General features: G+C 43.8%; 1 protein-coding gene across 1 annotated transcript in view; it reads right to left on the bottom strand.

Moving 5' to 3' along the window:
- Positions 1-1,977: 1,977 nt before the first annotated feature.
- Positions 1,978-26,641, bottom strand: part of Sox102F (transcription factor Sox102F) — a 57,926-nt gene continuing 33,262 nt past the window's right edge. The window contains exons 3-9 of the mRNA XM_014361687.3: positions 24,306-24,552; positions 5,259-5,582; positions 4,507-4,906; positions 3,680-3,973; positions 3,534-3,584; positions 3,293-3,445; positions 1,978-3,195 (exon numbers count right to left, since the gene is read on the bottom strand). Coding sequence (XP_014217173.2) covers positions 2,678-3,195; positions 3,293-3,445; positions 3,534-3,584; positions 3,680-3,973; positions 4,507-4,906; positions 5,259-5,582; positions 24,306-24,552 — 1,987 coding nt within the window. The 3' untranslated portion in view covers positions 1,978-2,677. The remainder of the gene's footprint in view (positions 3,196-3,292; positions 3,446-3,533; positions 3,585-3,679; positions 3,974-4,506; positions 4,907-5,258; positions 5,583-24,305; positions 24,553-26,641) is intronic.

Consider the following 26,641-nt stretch of genomic DNA (forward strand, 5'->3'; position numbering starts at 1 on the left):
GCTCGCTATACGCACCATTTCTATCTCTTTCTCTTTCTCTCTCTCTCTCTCTCTCTCTCTCGGATGTCGGCCGTACAAATATTCATTATGTACATAAAATAAATAATTATCATTACTATCATTATCAACATTTAAGCTACGTTTTTATGATTTATTTCGCTCGCCACTCTCGACGCTGGTGGCGCGTACGTAAGTATATTGTTACCATTATACTTTTTATTTTTATTTTTTTGCCCTCCCAGTCTCCCTTTCGCGTTCGCACTTTGATTATCTGTATTTTACATCTCGCACGTATTATTCTATACGAGTGAGCAGAGCAGAGCGAGCTATATCTCCGTTAAACTCCCGAGTCGAGGATACTGGCTCTCTTTGTGAAAATTATCCTAGTACTATATACCTTGTCTACTCTAAAATTGCACTGGTTACGCGTAAATTAAGGGGAAGATGCAAAGTTAACCACCGAGTGAGGACGAGAAAGCGATTCGAGGCTCTGAGCTTTCGTTTGCATTTAAAATTCAAAGAGACGAGAGCAAGGACAGGTAAGCATAAGCGTGCGCTTGGAGCTACGAAAGAAGAAATATACACAATACGTCAATATTTATGATTTCAAAGATTAAAAAACCGCAAGACGACACGCGCCTCAATTCGTTTGTCGATACAAGAGAAAAACGCTATTTGGCACATAAGAATTTATTCTATATATCACAACTCTCAATGCATATTACATTATTATAATAATTATACGCTATGCCATCGTTCATCGATATCGCAACTCATCGTTTCGAATTAACAAGTATTCGTGGTTACATTTATACTTGATTGTCATGGATGATTCAGTAGTACTAAAATTACAAGTGAACAAGAAGAAGAGAAAAAGAAAAATGAAAATGAACGAGATAAATGGGACACCGAGCAGGACTACAACACACGTACTTGGGCAGCTAACGAGACGAGTAACGTGAAATCTCAACCGTGAGGGTACCCAACGAAAAAAAAAAACATTACACGCAGTTCTCAATGCCACCGTACTAGCTCCGCTGGATTAGTGTATTTCTTGCCTCGTCAGATCTCAGTCCTTCCTCCATCCCTTTCTCGATCCTCAACTTTTCAAAAATTTCGTTAACTAGTATCGAAACAATCGCCTGTCGCTCTAAGTACAAAAACGCACTGGAATCATTTTGACTTGTTCCGTCGTCCGAAATCATCATCACGAGTAATATATTTCATGCAAGTTCGGAGTCTGGACTTTGACTTTAATCTAAGATGAGAAAACTCAATGGAAGCGTCAGATCATTCGACTTTTACGTACATTAGATCCAAAAATAATCGAAAAATAATATGCGCAGGTGCAAAAATGTGGATGAAACGATGCAAACGAGCACATGTGTTAGACGTACGTGTAGAGTATTTAATGTTATCATTATTGTTATTATTATTCATACACTGATGATGATGCTGCGAAACGCGATGCTGCTAATATTTACTTCGAGTATTATTAATACGAATGCGGGCTTTTTTTTTTTCCTGGCCTCAAGTCATGCTCCATTCTGGACAAGCTAGAGATAATATTAATATGTATATTTAATGAATAGGAACGAGATTCGCCTTTTCAATCGAGTCTTGATTCCGAAATCTTTCGAAACATCACTACCAAAAATCCGAGACATGATATATTTTTTTATACTTATCAACGTTGTTTGCCACAAACTTACTTATCGGCAACTCGGCGCTTCCACCTTAATTTTTCACCATCCCCCGGTTTGTCTACAAACTATACCACTATGTGACCCTAAAGCCTATATGTGGATCCTCCTGTGCCAACAGAAGGAGATTTTTCCGATAGTTACAACACCTTTTTCCGTCGCTCCCTTTATTTTTTTCCATAAAGTGCACGTGTGCATCAATATTATTTATTTATACAATGTGCGCGACGAAAACGAAACCACTTATCACATGTGTAAGCATTTTTTTTTCTTTTTTTTTTTTTTCATCTTTCTTGCACTTTTGACCGTCTATACATTCAACTACGAAGAAAAAAAAAAAAAAAGTGTTAACGGCAACGTGTACCGTAATCGATGCTAACTATACGTACTCATCGGCATTCGCATTATACGTATCGCACGATCGCACATCATTCGCACCGACGTGCATCGGCTTTTCGTTAATTCATTAAGCCCTAGTGATCTAGTTTCGACGCAGCGCCTCGGCCATTGCGACTCTTCCAAGACAATGATAACTCTGATGATTTTTTGTTTCCACTCTCATAGTCGCTGGAAAGTGAAACACGCCTTTGCTCAACCAAGCCCTGGCACAGGAAAGGCGTGCGAGGGCACACTCGATGGCACGTAGAGACTTGACACCCGAGGGTCTCGTCATCATCGTCGTCGTCGTCGTCGTAGATGGTCAGACTTTTGTAACATCACAATCAACGGAGACATACATCAGCCCGAGTCCAAACGACGCGGCGCATCTCGTTTCCCTCCCCGGCGGGACTGTCGCGACGATAATCGAGATACGAGAGGGTATAGCGGGGAGATAGAACGAGTTGTCAACGACGACGCGTACTGGAGATCGCAGGGGCAAGTGGCGGCGGCTGCGTTCACCAGAAGAGATCGTGGCTTCCGAGTCTGGTTGCTCCGGGTTGCCAGAGGCTAGCTGGCGCACCCGGAGCCGCGCTTCAATCTTCGTCCACGTGATGCCGGGGACTGGCGTCGTAGCCACCCACGGAGCCCGAGTTGTCGGGCGAGAAGTTCATCACGTCCGTAGGACTGAGGCTGTCCTGAGTATAGTAAAAGGAGGAGGAGTGCTCGGAGCCGCTGGGGCCCGCCCCGTTGAGCATCGGCCCGGGTGGCGAGACCGAGGCCTGCTGACCCGAGGGCCCGGCCCCTAAGCCACTGCCGCCCGGGTGGGACTGTTGCTGCTGCGAGCCGAGCTCCGACTGGATGGGCGAGAGAAAGCCGAGGCCGTCGGAACTGCCGTCCCGGCACCAGACCTGGCGCAACTCCTGGCGGCGCTGGCGCATCAGGAGCTTGTACTCGGAGATCCGCATCTTCTTGCCGTCGACGATGCAGGTGCGCTTGGGCCGTGGCCGGTACCTGTAGTCCGGGTGCTTCTCCATGTGAAGCTTCGACAGTCGGGACTGTTCCTCGTAGTACGGCTGCTTCTCCGAGTTTGACATCGCCTTCCATCGAGCACCTGTTTTGCGACAGACGCAGGAAATCGTACACAGTTGCAATTATTGTGGATGTATCATCAATTTGTGGCGTTTTGCTACGTGTAAGTATACACTTACCGAGTATTTTCGATATGTTGGAGTTGTGCATGTCGGGACAGGCCTTCAGGATCTTTCGGCGCTCGTCCTTGGCCCACACCATGAAGGCGTTCATGGGTCGCTTGATATGTGGTTTGTTTTCGCCTTCCCGTTTCTGCTGCCTCACCATTTTAGCTGGAAACAAATGCAACACACATCATACAGTTGCGCTAAATCACGATAATATGCATACGCGGCTTATACAATCGGCGCATGGACTCACCTTTTTCAGCTACGTCCTCCGAGACCTTGTTGTAGGACGGATCGCGCCACACTGTAACAACACGGGCGAAGGGAGCTCGTTAAAAAAAAAAAAAAAAAAAGTACAAAGAAAAAACAAGGGAGAAGAGAAAAGTGGTATACACTGACTGTGCGTGGAGCCGGGCGAAGAGAGAAAGTCGCGCTCGTCGGGCGCGGGCTCGTCCTTGCTCTGTTTGATCTGTCGCTGGGGTTGGGGCGAGGGTGGCATGGCGCCGGTGCTCGGGGGCGGGAGCCCGTAAATACCGTGCATGGCAAAGTGCTTGGCCGCCATCGCCGCGGCCGTCGCGCTGCCCGGGGCTGCGGTCACCGGTGCCCCGCCGGCGCTTCCACCGCTGCTGCTACCACCACCCACGCTCGTGTCTCGGTTGGAGCTGCTGTTTTCTTCTTTCAACACTTTGCCCACTGGAATTAAAAATGAGCGAGGTCTTTATTGCTGTTGATTGTTCGGAAAAAAACAAAAAAAAATCGATGGGAGTCTTTAGGTCTATTTTCATGCTCACGCTACAAATCTACAAAGTTTATTCACTTGGAAGCGTATATATAATTACATGGAGGGGGAAAACTATGCAATTACAACACGTCACGAGAGTCATGCGAGAGTATAAATTTAGCGGTAGAGCGTTTTAGCGCGAGTGCGAAACAGAGTTCCTTCAGGTGTGCTTGGTTCCAAGTAGTCACAGGCGGCTTTGGTCAGACGGAGCACGCACAACATGAAGTTTGATTAAAATTCTGTTATTTGCCAAAAAGCTTTTTACTCGATGATAAACCAGCTACACCTTAACAAACCATTATCCTCACAAGTTCGTATGTTGTTTTATTTTCATCACATTTACAAATTAAAATTACTTTGTCGTTGTGGTAAGCAATTAAAATTCACTACCTTAACGTTATAAATGATAAAAAAAGAAGAAAAGAAAAACGTCCAAAATACTCACTGGGCGACGACAGGGAGTTGGCAAAGTGGGGCGGCAGTCCGGCGTAGGGCAAGCTAGGCAGAAAATTGCCCGGCATCGGCATGCCAGGGGGAAAGAGTTTGGGGGCCGTGGCAGCGAGGGGCTGGACTTGGTGCTGCTGTTGTTGAGTGACGGCCGAGGAAGCGCCCGGGGAGTCACCGCTCGGCGACGAGCTCGACGATTTGGGCTTGCTCAGGTTGAGCGGGGCGTCGGGATCCGGGGGCAGAGTTGCGGGCAGAACTACGGGCGTCGACGCGCTCGATGGTGCGCCCGTCGTCGAGGGCGTCGGTGAGCGCTCCTTGTTGCCGCTGCCGTCCAGTTGACTCGACATCTGGGCTAGGTGCGACGTCGCCCAGCTCAAGTTTTCTCGGTGGTTCATCATCTGCAAGCACAAGGGGGGGTGCGGTTACGTAGTTTTTTTACTCGTGAAAAAAAGAAAAAGAGTCAAAACTCAATTTATGGTACATTGACTTCATGGAAATTATGGTATGTACGCTTCGATCGCAGGAACAAGAATCACGTGTTATCGGTGTACACGAATTTGGTTCAATATACAAACGTAGTGAGATCTGGTGCAGGGAATTGGACAATAAATAATGATCTTTCCACCGCGTGGAAATCAAATAAGAAACACAAGGTAATAGCAATGCAACTCTTTTGTACGGGTATATACCAATTTAATATAATCCTAAAGCACCTACAAAGGTATATTATTGTTATTATGATGTACATACGTTGGCAATGGAGTTGATGTGTTTGTTGCCGGCAGTGGCGGAGCCAGGCTGTCCGGGCATGGACGCCGGCTGAGAGGATAGGGACTGGAGGCCCCTGAGTTGCTCGAGGAAGGGCAGGTAGACGAGCGACTGCGAGCCCAGTTGGACCCTCGTCAGTTGGCTGAGCAGCTCCTGCGTCTGAGGTAGCAAGTGCTCCAGTTGGCACTCGGCCTGTAACCGCTGCTGCATCTCTAGCTGTTGCTGATGTTGTTGCTGCTGCTGCTGCTGTTGTTGTTGCTTGTTGCTCTGCGAGTCGTGGCTCAGCTGTTGACCGGCGTACGAAGCCTGCAAATGAAAGAGACCGTAGAGCTTAAGATCCGATTGTACGTAATTTTTTGGTATATATGTAAACATTTTTTTTTTTTTTCTCTTTCTCATTCGTGTATGTTATGTTAAGCCCTCCGTGAATTTAGAAATTATACCCATACATATTGCTACGTAAACCCTCAACCACTGTTAACCCAATAACTAACGGTAAATTAACGGCTCTTATTCGTAATTAAAAAGAGTCTTGGTACTTGAGAATAAAAGAGTTGAGTGAAAGGGGTCGTTGGGCCGTTGGCTTTTTGAAAATATTTTCGTTAATCTTTTCACAAGTTGGTCAACATTAATGAACTTAATATCAGGCGAGTTTAAAAGCAAACGACTCACCAATGCACGTGTATACTCTACTGAAGTTGAAACATTTGTCCCAACAAATTATTATACTGTAAAAAAATTTAAATATCGTTTTCCGCAGATATACCTCTATTTTTCTACGCTGGTCCCCTATAGCACTCAAGAATCAATAAAAAAAAAATAAAAAAACAACTGCTCGAGAATCGTATGAGGTACGATTGGTGTGATGAGCACGTAAGTACACGAGTGTACGGTTACGTGTACTTGAGCCGCATGACGAATTAGCATGGGCGTACAGCTGAAAAGCAGAAACAGTGTGTGGTCTGGCCAAAATCCAGAGAGCGCAGAGCTATTTTGGACGCGTAGGTACTCGAGCAGCAGAGAGAGGAAGAGAGCCCACACTGTTGCACAATGCAACATATCATACATCGGACACGGAGTGCTTCGAGAGAGCCACGAGCGACGAAGCTGCTCAATTTGAATGGGCGGGGTATAGGGAAAAAAAGAAAGCAACTTTTTTTAATATCGCACGCAAAAAAATAATAAACCCATCGGGGGATAGAGAGAGAGAGTGCACACGAGGGAGGAAGGTAGGTTTAACAATCACAAAGAAAGTTATTTCAGGTTGATCAATGCAATTAGGCACAAAGGCGCGAGGCGACGACGACGAGGCACTCTTGGCTCGGCCGACAAACGAAGAAAGCTCCCCCCGCTAAACAAAGCTCGATAAATCGCTCGCGCTACGCACACACCACTATACGTACACGATATACACAAATGTACTGCGCTCTACTACTATAGCTAACGGTCCTCTGTTACAAAATATACCGGGAGACAAATGGTTTGTTGTACACGTGCATTTGAACGCAGGCCCGCGGCGAGAGAGCTTGCACGCAATAATGCGTTGCTGAACCGGTGACGGGTATTGTCGTAACGTCGGCGCTTTGGTGGCGCGAAGGTGCGTTGAAACGGGGTGGAGTTGGCCGCAAGCTCGAGAGGTGAAATCCGAGACGCGAGCGCGTGTATGCCGTTGAAAGACGCCCGTTCGGCTTGTAACCGGACACCGGGGAAATCGCACGGTGTGGAGCGGATTTGCACGTGGAAACGAAAAAGAAATGCTCGTTGGACACGGTGGGTATAACATTGTTTCGTGGCAGCTGGCAATAACCCTTTCATTGATCACCGATTTGCCGAGAGCACGGATTGATGGCCCAAAAAACATTTTGAAGGGCGATTGCTGACAAGTGTATATATACCTGTGTCTACCGGAGCTTTTCAAGGAATGGAGTTAAATAAAGAAAGAATAATTTTCAAGAAATCATCGCTTGAAAATGAAGGACAGGAGAAAAAATCGCAAAACCAAACGGAGCTTGCGGGAGTCCCGAACAATATTCACCAATTTCCAAAGAGCTTTGAAAATAAAGCGTAGCTTCGGCTTCTTCGGTGCATATACGTGTACACTTTGCACGAGATTTTTTCGCGAACCCATAAGCATCAGCCCACAGGTATACAGTTCATCCGGAAGATAAAAATAATGCAGGCAGTTTTGGCGGCCCGAGGGCCAATGGAGTTTCATTATTCATTCAAGAGAGCAACAACCATATACAGTCCACGTGAGGAGTACCTACTTGTGCGTATATAGAGAGGCTTCCACATAATATATACATGGGTCAGTTACGTGCACATATATACACTTAAGTATTATGTGCCGATGATATTATATACTATATACCTACGTATAGGTAACCGTGACAGTTATACCCACCGCCCACTGTGGCTAAATATACAAGCGGGCAGGCGCGATGCCAGCAGTAGCATCCGAGTTACTAGATATATCCCTTCCATTCACATCTTCTCCGTGCAACTATGGATGGTGGTGGTGATGGCACAACATCCCTGCTCTCTCCATAACGTATATGTACATTGGTGTGCAATTAACATGTACGTGCTACGTGTAGATGCAAACTAATGTATACATATATATATTTATACTCATACCGTGGTGTGTAAGCCTATACATCATTAATACGTGGTGGAAGATGAGGCCAGCATTTTGAATATGCATCGGCGCATCGACACCAACTGCGGTTGCCTAAACTTAGCAGCGCAATTACCGAGACGCATACGTACATACATCCATAAATACACGCACTTGGTAACCGTACTCCCTTTAATTTCTTTTAAAGGAAAAGCCGAGGGTGGGAATGGACAGAGCTTTGCAGAGAGCAAAATTAACTGATGGCAGTAGTTTTATGTTCCGGGGGCTCCCTTCCACCCCGTCGATATTCATCATGATGTTGCTTCAACCGTAACTTTTTTATTCGTAATTATAAGTTATTGTGGTTTTTACGAACAGAGAAAAAAAAAAGACTCTCAATTTTTCAACAGAGTTTTAACTCTACGAAGCTGAAAAAGCCAGTGGACTGGAGGATCTTTTCTCCGCTGCGTCTGCGGTTACTCGGCTGTTACTACTGATCGAAGGCTTGTGCGCTTCTCTGTACGATATTGCATTGGTTGGGGTTATACTTTGATTCCCCATTTTCATGTGTTACTTTGAAAAAGCACGGAATACGGATGTCAATTGAAAATGAGATGCACCAAGTACTCGACCGAGTAGGTATGCGATTTCAGGAACTTTGTAGTGATGACGTTGCTATATGACTGAAAATAAAACCCACACTAACATTTGTGCAATTAAAAAAAAAAAAAAAAAAAAAAAAAAGAGAAAAAGAAAAAAAAAGCCAGCACGTACTGTAAAATCCCATCGACTCCCACAACAAGATCACCCTTTCAGAAACCCTCGCGCGTCTCCCTGATCGAGCAAAGAAAAAAAGAATCTCGCCAAAGGAAGTTCGACGCGCTAGCATCGAAATATACATATATCTCATCGAGGCGCGAGAGGGATCAGAAGGAAAAAAAAAAGAAATGACAAGAATAAGTCGAGAGCAAACGAATGAGGAAAAAAGACCGCAAGTATATATAGGCGAATAATGTACAACAGACGCTCGCGCGGCATATATACATATATATAATATGTGTGTGATACGTGTATTATACACCCACACGTATGAAAAAAATACCACGCGCAGCAATAACGTTACAGGGGTATGGTACACATCTTTCTCACGGGCGCAGCAACAACCCAAACAAAGCCGACTTTGTCTTACACTCTCGCTTGTGCACGATGCGAGTACGTCTGCGCGTCATCGTCATTTCCATTATACAGCCACTCGATCGAGATAACGCGCGAGTCTCGAGACTACACAGGAGAGAACAAACGCGCCCCTCCTTCAATATACACCGAGTAAGTATATCGGAATTCATTGCAGCGTTAAATTAGAAAGACGCCTCTGAATGAGGTTGGCCTGTACGCGCAGTGGAGCTAAGAGTGGCCACTTGAGTGGTGATGCATCAGCTACTTGGATTATTACCGTGTCCAAGGTGTTTGATTTTTTTCGCTCGATTGTACAAGCTCTTGAGAAAAATTTGAGAAAAAGCTCGATTATGACAAAATTACACCACAAGTAAACATACATATTTTGTGTATATTATAAGTACTCTCCCATATCCATTACCAGCGCGTTAAATGTGCAGTTACGACTCCCGGCCGAGGGGTACTTACGTCGGGCGATACAAGTCGCTGATGTTCCGCTCGTCGATGAACACGTCTGTGTCACGGGATATTACCGCGCCCCGCGGTATAGAAAGGCTTATTCGATTCCTCGCGCACGTCTCGTACATAAAGTTTCGCGAAAAAGCTCGCGTGCCCGTCGATGACAAATTTATACCCCTCGCGATCGCCAAACGTTGATGCATTGATGTAATCACCCCCCGAGACGCGATGACTTATACAATATACATATGTATATACAGGTATAACGCGTGTACGCGCGAAAAAAAGAATCTCGAGAGATGGGTATGCCGAAAAGTGGCGTGTGTACACCAGCGAGATCGGCTCGAATAAGCCGCGTCGGAGTATAAGAGAGCAAAAGTGGAGGAGGTGCGCGTGCTCGCTGTCAGACGGATTATTGTCTCTGAGTTTTTATCCTCGCCTTGGGGGCCAGAGAGATCGAGAGGGCGGGGACGACCAACTCCCCCGGGGGGGGGGGTCGCCGGATCGAGGACGCCGTCACCTCGCTGACGCTGTGCGCCGTCTCTCTCTCTTTCTTTTTTTTTTTTTTTCACTCTCCTCCTTCTTATTTTTCCGTCGTCTCTTTGCTTCTGCCCGACGCCACGACTCTTTTATATGCTCCCCGCGAAAAAAGACAGGGCGCTCTTCTTTGCAATTTGTTCTATGTATTGTATGGGCCCGGGGAGATATCGCGTCAACATTTATTTGGTCTCTCTCTGCTCTTCCGCATCTCTTACATACTTTGCATGGCTCGCGACGACGTTTTTTTTTTCTTTTATACATCGCAAATCGAGAGGGAGGTTTTAAGCGTCTTATGGTCAGGCTGATTTGTTACCTCTACGATTGAGTGATACCCAAAATATTCCCGAGATACCCGTAAAAAAGCGCGAACAGCCCAAAGCAGAATAAACTCGGGCGGTTCGTTCCGAGTGTCATTTCCGTTCCGGAAATAATTCACGCGCGACGGTGGAATTCAAGAAAAACAAAACCGTATGGCCCTCCGCAAAAGCGCGTCTCCTCTCCTCGCAACACTTTCACCCTCGCCGTGAACAAAAAGACCCATCTCACCCACATCTGACGATTTCTGCCAAGAATAACATCTCCCTTTCCCCCCCCCCTTGGAAGAGTAAGGTATGAAGAAAAAAAAACAGCAGCGGTTCCGTTGAATGGACGCGGTGACTGGAAAGTGCAGCGCCGACTCGTTACGTCGCGTCCACTTTGCGCCACCAGGTTGGCTACATGTATATTGCATTGTACACGATACAGGACATTGAACGCGCAACCGAGCGCGATATATATTTATACGCGAGATGGTGTTCCTCACAGCTGAAATCGAATCTTCGAGCGCGAAAAGTGAGCGGGAGGGTGGGGCGCAGGGGTTCTCCTGTTACAACCAGGTGCGTATAAATGTATACATTTTATAATCGGGGGTAGAAGATATATACTCAATAAGGGATGAGGGATAAAATGGGATCAGGAGTGGAAGATGATGAAAGAGAATGGCAATTTCGTGTACCGTAGCACATTAAATTGCCGACGAGAGAAGTTGGGATGTGCACGTACGCGATTAATTGGAGAGAGAGAGAGAGAGATCGGCAAGTGGCTATGTACAATGCAACCACGGGCCTCTCTCTCCCTCTTCTGACGAGAAAGAGATTGTTTGAGCTAAGGATGTCGCGAGGAGGAGGATGGAATGAGAAGGGAGGGGGGATGAAAACGCATCGCAAACACTGGTGCAGCCACCTCTCCCCCCTGTAAGTCTGTCGGCAAAGACTTTAATTAATTTTGTACGACGTGATGTGCCGGTGAAGGGAGAAATCGAGGGTTGAGAACGGAGTCGCGCACAGGGCAAGTATTTTATCACATGGCGAAATCTTTGAAAAACTTTGATGAGATTTACCACCCCGTGAAGATGCAAAAATTAATGTCCTGTGTTAGGTGTAATCTTTTATGAAAGCAAAAAATGCCGATCGAATCTGAAATTGCGGGCAACTACGAGTAGTATTTTGGAAATCGTATGATCGTATGATCGTATTGGAGATCGTTAATTTTTAAGTCCAAGATCTAGTATTTTTTTTACCCATCTCGTTATTTGCAAAGATTTCATTATGTATTTACAAAGTAATAGAGCATACTATACACCATGTACATATATGAATAATATGTGCACGGCTTCTCCTCCCACATTAGACCAAGGGGTTACCCCCTCATTCTCGTTCTATTATTGTGGTGGTACATACTGCACGTGTATATAATACAGTTGTGGCCACGAGTCCACTTGAGGAGGTCGCCAAGTGTACCTACATAATAACAACGCGAGCATTGCAACGATGGTGCACGTGCCACTGCGTTACCCTCTCTCCCCCTCCCTCCATACGTGCGGTCTTTTTCTCCCATTTTTAATCCAGTAGATACATACATACATACATAAGTTATGTAGTATTTGGGTGGGCTGCAGCATGCAAACCCTCGTTTTCTCTTCGCTTTGCGTGCTTTGCGGACTCCAAGACAGCTCATTGTTCCAAACAGCACACGTACCACAAGGAATACACATCTGTTACGCTTGTGGGATTCTTCTACTTGGGGTTTTTTTTTTTTTTTTTTCCTTTGCGTCAATTTTTTTTCAACATAGAAAAAAAAAAAAAAAAAAGAATTTCAAGAACGAAAAGAAAAAGTAGAAGATAAAAAAAAAGCTCGGGAGCGCCACAGCGACGGCGCACGCACACGTCGAGAGCCGAGCGAAACAGTGCAGTTGCATCCGCGAACTCATTCAGATATCCGCGTGAGTTTCCGTTTATTATATACATATGGACCTCGCTCCACCACTCTAAAAAATGTGCAAACACGCGTACGTGCTGCATCCTCTCTCTCTCTCTTTCATTTTTTTTCTCATCACATTCCCCGACTTTTTCTTCACAGAAGCTCATTCCTCAAATCTTCGGGGGTACATCGGGCACTCGCGTGACATGCCCTCTGTTGTTTTTTCCTTTTTCGTTTCACCAGTTCGTTCACCCAGTGGCTACCTGTATGTTTTGTTACGTTATTCAGTTTCATCCCCCGTTTGATTGTGAGTCACAAAGAAAGAAAGATTTTTCGCAAAGCGCGTCATAGTTTTATTGCTGCAGCACGAGCTTGACGAGCCAAACGCGCGGAACATTGATCTTCGTCCTCCGCGCGATAGTGAAATTCATTCATTGTTCATTTTGTTCAAAAAAGCCAGATCGTGCATCGCTGATCGTAAAAAAAGCCTTCTTTCTCGAACAATCTAGTCCCTGTATCGTGCGGGCACAGTTCTAGTATACACTCTATAACACACAGAAAAAAAAAAGGATGAAAGTGTCGATTGTGCGGGTGATTCTAAACAATCGCGCCACAGCTACAGAGTAACATGTATACCTTTACGATGTATATCGATGCCAAACGGAACGCGAGAGAGGGGCGTGAGAGCGAGAAATTGATAGAAGCACACGATAGCGCCGTAGGAAGGAGGGAAAGAGGGATCGAAAAATATCTCCACGCCGATGGCACACTCGCGACCGCGGGGAACACAATGGCTACTCTATCGAAGCTGTTGACAATGAGAGGATGAGGAAGAGCTTCCTGTGATAATAATAGATCAGTTGACAGTCTTTGTTGAATATTTAACCGCAGTGCATAGGTAAAACGAGGTACACGCTGACGCTCACTGATAAGGGTATTAAGTGAATGCCGAGAGCTTGACTCGATTTATCCGTATACTACAGCTTGTACCCTCTTACAGCCTTTTTTTGTGTACATACGTTATACTTAATGATTCCTTGCTCGTGAGAAGAGATTGTGACATAAAACGAAGACAAAACAAAATTTTTATTCGCTATGGTATAACAAAGTGCGATCGACAGTGCCAAAATTGGTGTGTCTGTAATTTAAATTTCTTCTTTTTCGTTTAACATTATTTAATTGGCCATTATCATCACCATCATTATCCTACCTTTTTTCACTGCACGCAAGTACAAGCATCACTCAAGGCACGAGTGTAAAAATCATTTTTTTTTTCTCCAATAAACTTGTTGCAAAATTATGGATAAGGTACGATTTTTAGCACCACGAGGCGTGTAACAACCGCACTCTAATGGTTTTTCAAAGACAATGAGCAGGGCACAGAACTCATTAATTATGCTCTCGGGGCTGGTGTTTCCTTCTTTCCTTAACACGCGAGGAGAAGGAAAAGAAACGCGTTAGTCGCCACGAGCACCACCACAAATGTATATACTTAAAAGCCACATACGTGTACCCTTGGTAGGCTTTTGTACTCCTCGGACCGGTGGCCACACGAGTGTTCGCTTGTAATATAGGCAAGGGCTTTTTCTTACCTCGCCCGAGGAAAAAAAAAAAAAAAAAAAAAAAAAAACGCACCGCCGGACTGCAGGCAGCTGTTTACTTACCTCGGACCACCGAGGCGTCAAGAACTTCGTCAGCAGCGCCTAATGGCGCAAGGCACTTTTATACCCCGCGCAATTATATGTTCATGCCATCCCGCCCCGCGAGCCTTTTCGGGGCACCTTAAATACTAGGCGTATAATGAACTCTGACGCTGCGCGGATTAACACCTTTTTCTTTTCCCCTCCGAGGCGCGAAAAAAGGAAAGGAGGAAAGAGGAGTCGCCTTTGCGCTTATTTTAATTGCCGAGTCCCCGAGTGCACGTACCTACGTAAGGCCCGCGGGCTTCTTAATTCCCCGCACAATGACCCGCGCCACTTTTTTCCCCCTTCCTCGCCCCTGACTATACATGAATAATATTTGTACGCACACATATAGCTTGTAGACGTTTATTTTCCCTTTTCCTTTCCGCGAAGTGGGTTCTCTCGAGTGCAAGAAAAACCAGGGAGCCTTAACTATATACTTCGCTAAGGTTTTCTTCTTCTTTTTTTTTTTAGTGCTACTTACAGTGCCACAAGCTGCGTCGTAAGAAAGCTCGGAAGTCCTCGAAAGCTGTACTTGCGGAAAAAGGTAAGTAATGAAAGTGCAGCGGAGGTCATGGGGAAACTATTGTGGTTTAATTGGAGATGTATAATTATCGCGACGAGCGTTCATTACTTGTTATCGTTTTATTATTTTTTTTTTTTATTGTAATTATTTTTGCTGCTAATAATCAATAACTTTAGTTATTATACGCGTTTGACGATGTTAAATATTTAAAAAATCCAAGCTTACTTTAGAAAAAAAAAGGGGGGCCACTTTGGGGGGTAAGTGCAAAGCAAAGTGGGCAAAAATCCATCTCGTTTCCGGAGAGTGCGATGGAGCTACTGACGTATTAATGAAAAAGCCGCGCGTGACCGGCGTGAAGTGCGATACGTGACCGAAATACCTATCGGGTCCTCTCCCTCGCGTTTGGTTTTCCCATCGACTTCGTTTTTTGCTCTTCGATACTGTAGGTACTTTATTGGTGTGGTATTATTGGTCCTATAATTCGATGGAACGTCTAATCTACTGTTTCAAAGGCCGTTTAAGGATCGATGGTGGCACGAGAGTAGAAAAATACACACGTGTAATTTGATGATCGGATTGAAATTGTAAAAAAAAACTGTGTATGCGTGTGTCTGTATAAAAAAGGCAAATTTTTTCATACGTTTAAATGTTACAAAGATATTTTTTTTTTTTTAACTGAAAATGGTATAGGAGCTTACGAGATAATTATTGAAGAGGATCGTGTTTGACGTTTGATCCTCGTGAAATAGATTTTGAATTTTTTTTTTAAACTTTGCCGATTAGTAATCATACGGAAAATTGTTACACAGTGCCATGGTTTTATTTATTTACTTGAAAGTCTATAATCGATATATAACTAGAAAAAAAAAAAAAAAAAAAAAATACACAACTTTAATAAAATGCCCAAATGCAATGTATCGAAATACGAGTGAATGAAATTTTATCCTCTCCATAAAGTACTAAATCGAGTCACATTACACCAACCAACTCATTTTTTGTACGAAAAACCGCGAGCATTAATTTTTCAGACATCAAATCAAATTATCCATTAATGGCATTACAAATCATACGGCAAACTCCCACTTCAAAGGTATAAATTAATGAACAAACTAACCAGTAATCACAAGTGTATGTACTAGCTCCCATGTGCCGAGAGTGAGTTTTATTTGCACGAAAATACACGCATTCCCTAAAATGTACAGTTTCGCCTAACATATGGACACAGGCAATCATCAAAATAAAAAAAAAAAACCACATCACGAGCGTAATTTGCTATAATCAAACATGGTAAATGATGTACACCCGCAGAGCCGGGCACAAATAATTAACATTCAATTGACGAGCTCCGCTCCAACTGCTTTTTTAAGGAGTAAAGTTAATAATGACCAGAAAGTTCCAGCGATACACGAAAAGAGGCAACGACAGAAGGGTGAAAAAAAAGAAAAAAAAAAGAAAAGAATATTCCAAGGTAGCGGCTTCTTTTCCCCGCAAAGTAATACAGTGATAATTTCAAAGACAAATTACTATTATACTCAAACCAAAGTTAAAAACAGTTATTCATTTCTGTTTCAACCACCAATTTGCCCCCTAATCCCCATCTTTAAAAAAAAAAAGAAGATCCATATCCAATATCTCACCATTGCGTGCAATGATGAAAAAAAGATAAAAACCTCGAACCAGAGTCTAAAAAATAAATACACTACGATAGTTTAAAAAAAAAACAACAAAAAAACATATCGGCGAAATCCGCGCATACAAGCTTTGACCGAGGCTTTGGCACAAAGAAAAAAAAGCTACTCCGCAGCGCGCAAACAACTGTGTACAGGAATATTCATTCACGTGTAGATACGTGCGAATGGTAGAAAAAACAATGAGCGCGTACAAGGGGTGGATATGTTTTACAGCGTGCAATCGCACGCGTGTGCATCGAAAACGAGAAATTCCCGCTTTGAAGCGTAAAATCGCCACATGTATTCGCGTTATTCTGCGGGGATTCGAAGCGTATAGGTATAAACATTTGATGTATCCAGAGGAAAAGCGAGAACGAGAGAGAAAGACAAAGCGAGGATGGACACAGAAAGAAGAGAGAGAGAGAAAGAGCTTTTTTAAACGCGAGTAACAAAATTCCATTGATATATGTATATCAGTGTGCGTATGTGTACCTGTACAATATACGATATAGGGAATAACTACGGGCTACTGTGTGACGTTTCTGTACATGATGATAGCTTGCACCCGCAGATAGGTATATATGCCATATCGACAAAGCCCGGGGATGGGCGAGCCATCATCGCCACCATCGTCATTCCATTTCTCTGTTTGAAAGCTCTGTGTGCACATCACACACCTACCCCAGCCCTGGGTGACAACCACGAGCGTTTGTTTCACGTATATTTACCCCATCTCCGTCCACCCTTTTCCCTCCATCATCCCGTACAGTATATGGATGGGTATGGGCAAACGGGAGTTCATTCCCGGTCGCGGATTAAAGTATACGCGTCCACCCACAATACACCGCTAATTCGCACATATATGGAGCACGTATACACAATATATATGTACGTATGTGTGTGCACACGACAAGCAAATGGACAAACAAACGAACGAGCGGGTGCGCACGTCATACCTCTCTATCTGCTCGGCTGATGCTCCCCTCCTCCTCCTCCTCCTTCACCTCTTCCCGTATCATATCATCCTTCGTGTATATACACATCCCCTTTTGTTCTCGGATTCGCGGGGCTTAGAGAGCTCATACCTACACTGATCTGCCGCTATGTATAACGTCCGCCCGTTCACCCTCGGTAGGTCGGGGTTGGAGGTTGTTTCTATTATTTGTCGCCTCGATGCTGCTATCCGATTCGCGGCGCGGGTCTGTCGGGCGTTCTTGTTTCAATGGCTGTCCATATATATTATATACATCCCGCAGGTATATTGTATGCTTCGGAGATGATGGGTGCATATGGTGGCGAGTATATAATATATAGTTACAACGGCGGATGAGCCGCTACTTTGTGCACGTGTTTTATTGTATACTCACGCGCGGTATTACGTATACTATGTATATACCGACTGGACTCTCTATGTGTGCATGCGTTTATATATTCTTTTTGGGACGCTGTTTGCCGATTTACTTTTGTAGCGAGCAATTTCATGAAAAATGTAGTTTTTGTACGCATTTGAAGCTGAATTCATTTCATTTCTTTTTTTTTCTTTTTTTTTTTTTTTTTTTTTTACTTATACTCTTCCTGTACGATGAATCGGAAATGTATTGGTTTTGGAATTTGGAGGGATTGTTGGCTTGTTGTAGCATTTTTCAATAGGAGCTGATTAACAGTTGAATAAAATAACGAGCTTAATCATGGCATGTGTACAATGCAAAAAGCGGAGCTTTTACATATTATACATGAGACTCGTTGAATCAAACAATACACAATGTTTGGGTATCAAAGGTAACATGCGTTTGGGTTTACTCTTTCAATTTATGAATTTCCGTCAAACGGGACCAAATCAAACAATACGTTATTTATTTCAAACGTTACTTTTGGATCAAAAAAGATTAATTTAATTAAAAGCCGAAATGGGTTTTTTTTTTTCTTTTTTTTTTTTTCAATTAACCATGTTTTTCATCAAAATTAATAGAAAACTGTTGCAATATCTTTTACAGCTCTGTCTACTAGACATGCTACATTATGCACCTTATAAAGAGTTTATCTGCCAAGTTTATAAATAAATTCATGCTGAGTCGAAAACTTATTTACCGAATGAAAATTACAGGGGACATGAGTAATTTTGCACAATTTGATCAACTATGACGATTATTCGGCGAATAAGTTTGATTTTTTTTTAATGGCATCATAAACATGTATACGTGTGAGTGTTTGTGCTACGGTATAGGTACATGGCACATGGCGTGGTATGAATTTCGAGTGGCCCTTTACGGGATTACGCTTTGCTCTGCTCGGCAAATCACTAATCATGGGTAATTCCGTAAATTGATTATTGTGGAAAAAGAAGAAGAAAAATAAAGAATGAATCTTGTTCTTGTGTCAATCGCACATCAAGCCATACATCGTCCATCAACATGGACAAAAAAAAAAAAAATCTAAAGGAGTCTCCTTGCATAATCACATTCTGCACATGATGTATAAATTACGAATCGATTTCCCGTCGAAAAATGAAAAACTCTTCTCTATAGAGGATACACCTATATCTAATCACACCTGCACGTGCAACGAGCGCGTTATTTCGCAAGCTCGCGCCGCGTGCCAAATGACAGCTTACTATACCATCATCAGCTCAGCCCGCGCACCGTTTCTTCTTCTCTCTGTATAAGCAGGAGATCCGCTCGTTCGTCCTATACCTAGTATTATATGCTACACACTCGTAAATATGTTGATGCGGGGCGTGACTGTTCTTGCACGCTCCGGGCAATTAGCGCGTCGCTCGGCTTTAGGTATACAACGACAGGGTGGTGCAAAAAACAGGCGGGGGGAAGGGGGAGGGGAATGCATTTCTAGAGACTTTTGTGTGTATAGATCGATCGGCTGTGCTATTGGCTGAATTTTGCTTTTGCTGCTCTCGGAGTGTTGTAAGAATAGCTAAACTACATATTATGAGACAAGGACGGGAAAGAGAGAAAGAGAGAGATAACGAGGGGGAGGAGGAAGAACACGCCACACCTGCAACGCGCGTTGCGCACGCAGAGTAAAATCCACCACATGGGTGTATAGTATATATATTATACCTACAATGTGCCGCAGAGAAGCGCAGCTGCAGAAAAAGGCAATGTGCAGCGTGACGGGGAAGTAAAGGAAAAATGAGCTTTTCGGCATGGTAATATTGTAGTTGTTTGGTCAGAAGGCTGTTGGAAAAATAAAGAAGAAGATTTAATGAGTATAGATAGAGAGGAGTGGAAAGAAGCAGAGAGCGAAAACAAATCAAGAAGTGATCCCCCCACCCACTCGCTCTATGTGACGACATTGACGACGGCGAGATGACAACAAACAGACACATTTATTTTATCCATACGTATATGTAGATATATACATATTATATACCCACATTATAAATACATCTGTATAATATAATATTATATTTGCCGTGTGTTGCCCGTACACCCTAGTGTATGCCATTTGCCAATGTATATGTGTACTTATCTATACGTGTGCATAAACACCTACACTAGGTACTGTTGCCTTGTGCACTTGCACATCAGTAGGTATATGATGTATACCTCTGTTTTTCCCCACCGAGCGACTCCATTCCTATCTTCATTCTTCCTGTCTTCCGTGTATATTTTTTTATTTTTTTTTTTTATTTCGGGTTTTCCGTCGTACAAGAGATAGAAAGAGAGGGATGGTGCTCTCGCGCGGAAAGAAAAGATAAAAGAGCGAGCAGGAGAGCTGGCGCGTCCGACTCGCCATTATTGTGCGCTTCCGGAGGAGACTGTGTTAAAGCACATATATATATACATGCCACCAAGGTAATTTTTTTTTCCCCCTTACCATTACGTTTTCCTCCCTCCCACCCTTGGTTTTTTTCTTTATTTTTTTTACTGCACGGTAAAAACTTGCTCTACGTCATTCTGTATGGTGTACACGAAGCAACTGGATCTACATCACGTATATATATATATATGTGTGTATATAAAGCAGAACAAGCAGACGTCGAAGCGAGAGGCATATATACGACGGAGCCATTGGGCTCCGGTTCGCGCGCTGCTGTCCTCCCCCGCGCGCTCTCGCTACACACCGATAAAATGGCGAACACGGAAATTCACTCGAGCCGGAGAGAGAGAGCGCGCACTGTGCTTATTAAATACGGAAGTTTCAAAACGCGGAATTGCGCTCGCTTGTGCACATGTATAGGTACAATGTTACCGCGCGAGGGTGTGCTGGATGGCGAAGGGCTTTTTTTTTTTTTATTTATACTTTTTTTTTGCGCATCTATGTGAGCGTGATTAATATGAGGAGTTTCTACGGTGCGGATTGATCATTTGTGTGGTTTTGCACTGTATGTTGCGTGTCGAAAGGTTTTCTTTCTTTGAAAAATCGTGAAATTATTACTTGTGTCCTCCGATGACGGGAAACTTTATACGATTGTAGCGTAGCATTTTTTTAAAATGTAGAACAGCTAAAGATAATTTAAAAAGCCAAAGATGACATATAGTGCCAGTTTTAATTGTTCATCGTTAAAATAATACCTATTATATATGTTTTGAGAAAAGAGAAAAGTGTATTTCTATAGACTTTTAATCGATTTTTCCAGTTAAAAATTTATAAAGGTGCGAGCTGTTACTTTGTGAGTGTTTCCTTAACAAAAATGCAGGTGAAAGAAAAGCCCTTAAAATCGATCTTTTGTAATCCCCGTGACTACATCAACACGTAGACATAAAACTTATATAAACGTATACTTGTAATTTATATAATACATTTCATAACAGACGATGAAACAATTAGCATTGCTAACGTAAATAATGCAGCAACGAACCGAGCGTTTTTTTAAAGGCGAGTCAGCTGGAGCAAAAAACCTTCTCTCTCTCGTCGGACCGCTCTATTTCCGTCCAGTCGATCGGATGAACAAAAAATGATAAATGGCACCTACTTGTCATCGGTGACTTTTTCTCTTTCCCTCTCTCCCTTCCTTATCGGAGAGAATTTATATATGATAAATTCACCACTGAGTAAGTATATACGCTTATGTAAAGCCATCGACTCTCCCAAGCGCGCAATATCATTTCCGATTCTTTGCCGGACGAGCCATCGCGCTTTGTAAATTTTAATATCCGCTTTTGTAGGTGTATCCCCGTCGTCACCATGACCATCGCGTCATTACTGCTATACGTGTACAAAATAGGTACACTGTGGAGCAGCTGCCACCACGCGATCCGCACGTTTTCCGGTACACACTTTTTATGCATGAGATCCCGTGTGTATACATATTTTTTTTTTTTTTTTTTTTTTTTTTTTTTTTAATTCAACACCGATCTTTTGAATAGTGGACTCGCGCGCGCGCGCTCGGCACGCGTCCTCCGGCCTATTGAAAATCGCTTCTAGAGCCTTTTTTTCTGGAGCACACGCCACTCGATCTCTCATTATACATTGCGCGCAGCGCGTGTGCTTTACTATACTGTTGCATTGCGCGGTGTATGTAAAAAAAAAAAACCTACCTATACACATCGTGAATAGAGAGAGGAAGAGAGAGGGGGGCCACGCGAATATGTCGAGGGTTGGGTCGGTGTACGTACAAAGCTGGCTGTTGGATCATACGCGTGCATATAATATAAACCTTGAAAAAAAAAAAAAAAAGCAGAGGAAGAAAGGTGCTCGACGGGCTGCTCGCGTTGTTTCACGTGATGCTGTACAAAATGAGGGTTAGCAGGTGTGTGGTATACGTTAAGTATATACATGCCGTCACCGCTGCTTTGTATACTGTGAGAGGAAAATCACTACTCCAAGGGTTCATCGTGTTTCTGCATTTTTATAACTTAATTTTTCGATATTGGATGATAATAAATTAAAGTCATGTACACACATAATAATATATATACTCTTGTACAATCAATCAACCCCAAACTCTGTTTTCAACTATAAATGCAAAATATAATTTTTAGAAATATGTACATTCGCTCCCGCAAGTAGTACAAAAAAGCACCACCCTTGCGTTGGACGTGCAGAGTTGCAGCGTAAAAGAAAAATCGTGCAATTTTCGGGGCCAAGGGCGCGCGCGTGCGTGATGGTGGCCACAACAACAACAACAACAGTAGCAGCAACACTACAGCTAGCTCGCGAGATCGCACGCGAAAAATGCGCACCGGCGTGGAAAGAGCACACATTCCGTATAATAATTCAAGAGTAGAGAGAGAGAGAGAGGGAGCAAAGAACGCGTGCAGATAATGCCCGGACTGACGCGCGGTTGCGCACCTGCATTAAACGTCATTACCCCTTGGCCGGGCTACCCTATACACGTACAGGTATATATACGTTGTGGCGTGTGTTTTGCCTCTTTCTTTCCTCTCGATGCATTATGTACCCCCCTACATCACCTGCATCTCCTCCCCGGCGTGTCTACACGTACGTATATATAGGCATATTATTGCGTGTAGTGCCCTCTCGGGGATTCCCCGAATGCGTGCGCGCGGGGATAATGTAGAGTATATAGTGGCAAGAGCACCACCATACTTGCACTGTCGACGCCCGGCTAATTCGACTTTCTTCGAAAACAATAATTCCCATCACCCGTGAGAAAGTCCCTCCAAGACATACGTACCTACACATTTTTTTTGAAACGGTGCGCTTCGCGGTATGTGGTCTATCCGCTGATGGGTTTTCGTACGAAGCCATATATATGCACGGCTCATCGCGAGGGTGAGAAAAATAACACGAGGAATCGTGTAGGTAATCGTTTTTCAAAGTCTCGCGAATATTGCGTTTAGTTATACCCCATGATTGATGCCTCTATCAATCGGTGGATTCGCGGGGCTGAGGGCGAATCACTTCCTCGGAAATCAAAGGTGCGAGGGAACACATGGTTCATGTATATATTTATATACAGGCTTACATGGTACGAAAATTAAATCCACGTACACAAGGCACAATACGATCGAACAGGTACTGTCATTTGGACTTAAATAGCCACCCGTACACCTGTATATACGTATACATGTCTACACACCCAAAAGAAATAATACGCACGTATGATATATTTTATCAAACGAATTTAATTTCAAAGTGGGTGAGTCTATACATACACGTGTATATGATCAAAGTAGCACAACGCGGATCTTTCGAGTTTTTAACGATGGCAATTGCTCCCGTTCGTTATACGTACAATAAAACCACCGGCTACTGCTTTTGATCCGAGGATGTGTAATACATATATATTTAGTTTGTTTGTTTGCCCACACCCACGCACACATACTAGCTAAGCGGTGCAGTGCAGGCATTACATCGCTTTGAAGAGCGAAGAAGCAACAGCAGCACCGAATGGTATATTCTTTTTTGTTTTTGCTCAATTCCTCCCTACCGTGTGATTTTTTTTTTTTGTACAAGCTCCGAAAAGCTCATCTCTCTTTATTACCTTGTCCACGTCGAATGAAACACAATCCCGATACATCCGAGAATAACCACGCGAGGCTCGCTTGTTCGCGCGGGATTATTATAAAACAAATTAATACATACGCACCGTGTGTGTATACGTAGTAACCTATGCATATACACCGATTTGAAAAAGGAATTGGTACAGTTATCTGTATGATACGAGCGAGCGAGGAGGTGAGCGGTGGTCCACGCGATGCAAACTTGGAAGCTGGTATAGTACACGCGCGGATCAATAAATCCCTGGCTACGTATACTTAGTTATCTTATGGATCTCTCTCTCATCTCGGCTGTGTGTAGCGTCGCGGGTACATAGGTATACTATACCTCCTCTCTATACCTATTATAGTCTACGTAGCGTCCGTTCGCTTGTTATGTGGTTATCTCTCGCCGGCGCTACACGATCGGCCGCCGTGATATATTTCAGTCGCACTGCACGATTATGCACGCGCTCTCCTTCCTCCTCCTCCTCCTCTGGCAAAGATGCTTGCAGAGCTTTAATATCTCGCGCGCTAAAGCCCCTGGCCTTCGACTTTTTTTTTTTTTTTACCATTTATAGCTGCGGAGCTTCCGAAGTGCGCTGTGAACATTGTGATGTTCGATATCGCACAGCACGTCCATCATTTTATTTTTTAAAATTTTACGATGTTTTTGCTGGTTGTGAATGTATTTAATGAATAAAACAAGGGGACTGACCTTGGCCTGGTCCTGCTGCTGTGCCAATTGTTCCCTGACCATCTGGAGGTACATGATGATGTCCGAGAGCCTGCGATTTCGTTCGGCGATCGTGTCGGCGCCGAGGATACTGTCGAGGGCAGCGGCCACGCCGTCGGGCGGCTGGGGTGTTGGCTGCTGGTGCGCTGGCTGGCCCGTGTCCGAGTTCTGCAATCGGCCCGTGCCGGTGGGCGAGGGCGCCACGCTGTTCGCTAAACTGCTGCTGCTACTGCAATCACATTGAAGTTTTTTTTTTTTTTTTTTTTTTTCAAAAGAGTTTTAGCACAAAGCTCCTTATTGTCATGATCTCTCTAGTCGTTGGGGTAAAAAAGGTAACCGCTTCCTTCGGAAATGATAAGACAGTGCAGTGATGACGTTTTTCTAATTTTTTTAACTCAACATAAAATTTAACATTGGTCCGATGCACTTGCGGGAAAAAAGGGGCAGGGATTCAAAAACCAAAGCGTCATCCTCGATTTTTGGTGGAAATTAGCCCGTATGATGAAATTTCCAACACAGTAAAGAGCACGGAGTTTGGGTCTGCGGTGACCGAAATGAATCGATACCCCGCAAGCACGAAAAAAAAAGCTCTGGCAAATTCCTGTTGTTGTTTACACACATCAGTTATAAGTATATTATGTATTCGGCTCGAGAGTGCGTCAGTAACGAGATGGAGCAAGAGCGAGGCATGTAAAGTATGCGTATGTATGGGTACTTGGGTATATTATACGCGGAGTAGTTCGCGCGCAAGCGGCGTAAATAATAGATGGGGGCTCGCGGCCGCGCGCTATCTTATACAGAGGGGGGAGAGGGCGAGTGTTTGCCGGAGCTGATGGGCCGCAGCGGCAGGTCCATGTGTATACGAGCTCGGCCTCCTTCTCCCCGGAGGGCGCGCTCTTTTATGCCAAGGGAAAATGGACCACGAATAAGTGATGCAGCGAGCCATTGTGAGCCTCCAACTAGCTCTCACAAAGCCGAGAGACGCGAGCTTTTCACTACGATGCGGGGGGGTGGGGGATATAATAGTAGCCCTACTGTAGTGTACATGTGGTAAGTATACGTGCACGTAAGAATAAGAAGCTGGTGTGTATATATAGGTATGTATTTGTACAGTGGTGCATCAAATGAGAAAAGAGAGGGGTATGCAAGGCTGGGTCCTTCAACGAGCTTTGCCAAGCGCCTCGCTGCATCATCCCCAATCTCTGGCAGTAAATATCTAGGCCAGTGTGGGTATAACGCGGTGGCCAACAGCTGCTTTACGCGATAATCCACACACACACACACACACACACACACTTGTCACGCTTGTATTTTTTGGACAACAAATTGCAGCTTTTATTCTTGCATATACTTAATCGTCATGGTATATAGAGCTGACACGGCGTGCGTCACTTTAATGAGTCAGGTATAGCTTGAAAGAGAGCTGTAAGGTGTATATAATATATATTATATAGGACTCCGTCACCGCGTGTGGCTGTACGTTTTTCCCTTCCCTCATCCCATATATGCATCAGAGTGTAATATATTATACGGCTCCCACTGGCTGCTGCTACCGCGGTGGCTGTCTTTCGGCGTCGATTTATTTAGCTGCTTTACAAATCTACGACTAGCGCTCGTCTCGTTTCAGGTGACCTGTTGTAATCGATGGCTCGTCGGGCGCACACCAAGTTTTCCTACACGTATATTATACATATATATACACGTGTACCACAGTTGTACACCGTTTGCAAAGTGATGCACAAGAGGGAACGATTTTATATTGTCCGTGTCATTGGCAAAGCGTGAATTGCGCGTGCTTTTGCGTGTCAAACTTTTTTGACGACCGCGTCAATCAAGCCGCGGCTGTGGGTTTTGAAGCGCGACTGCATTTGGTACACCTTAAACGCGAGGGATTTGCGTTTTCCTTTTCCTTCGGCAGAGCTTGCATGATTCGTTCGTTATTGCCTGTCATTGAGGATTTACAATCAGATATTGGGCTCGAATTTGGCGATGGCTGTGTTTCCATATAATACAATCTTTTTTTTTTAATTTAACATGATTTAAAGAAGGAAAAAAATTTTTTTTTGGCGACACAACTGATGGGCAACGATTAAACAATATACACTTATATATATTCGGGTTTTCGTATATATGTAGCTTTTGAGCCGTCAATTTTTATAAAATACCTGTTATTTGCCAGGATATTTATTTTCACGAATTTGGTCATACTTTATTTTTTTTTTCTAGCTCGCCGAAAACAAAAATAGTCCAACCCAAAAATAATGTTCAATATTTTATATTAGTGGAGAATAAAATACTTATTTTAATTTATCGAGTTT

This window comes from Copidosoma floridanum, unplaced genomic scaffold, assembly GCF_036245765.1.
Source record: "Copidosoma floridanum isolate Cflo_tuat_1 unplaced genomic scaffold, Cflo_Japanese_pri ptg000030l, whole genome shotgun sequence".
NCBI lineage: Eukaryota > Metazoa > Arthropoda > Insecta > Hymenoptera > Encyrtidae > Copidosoma > Copidosoma floridanum.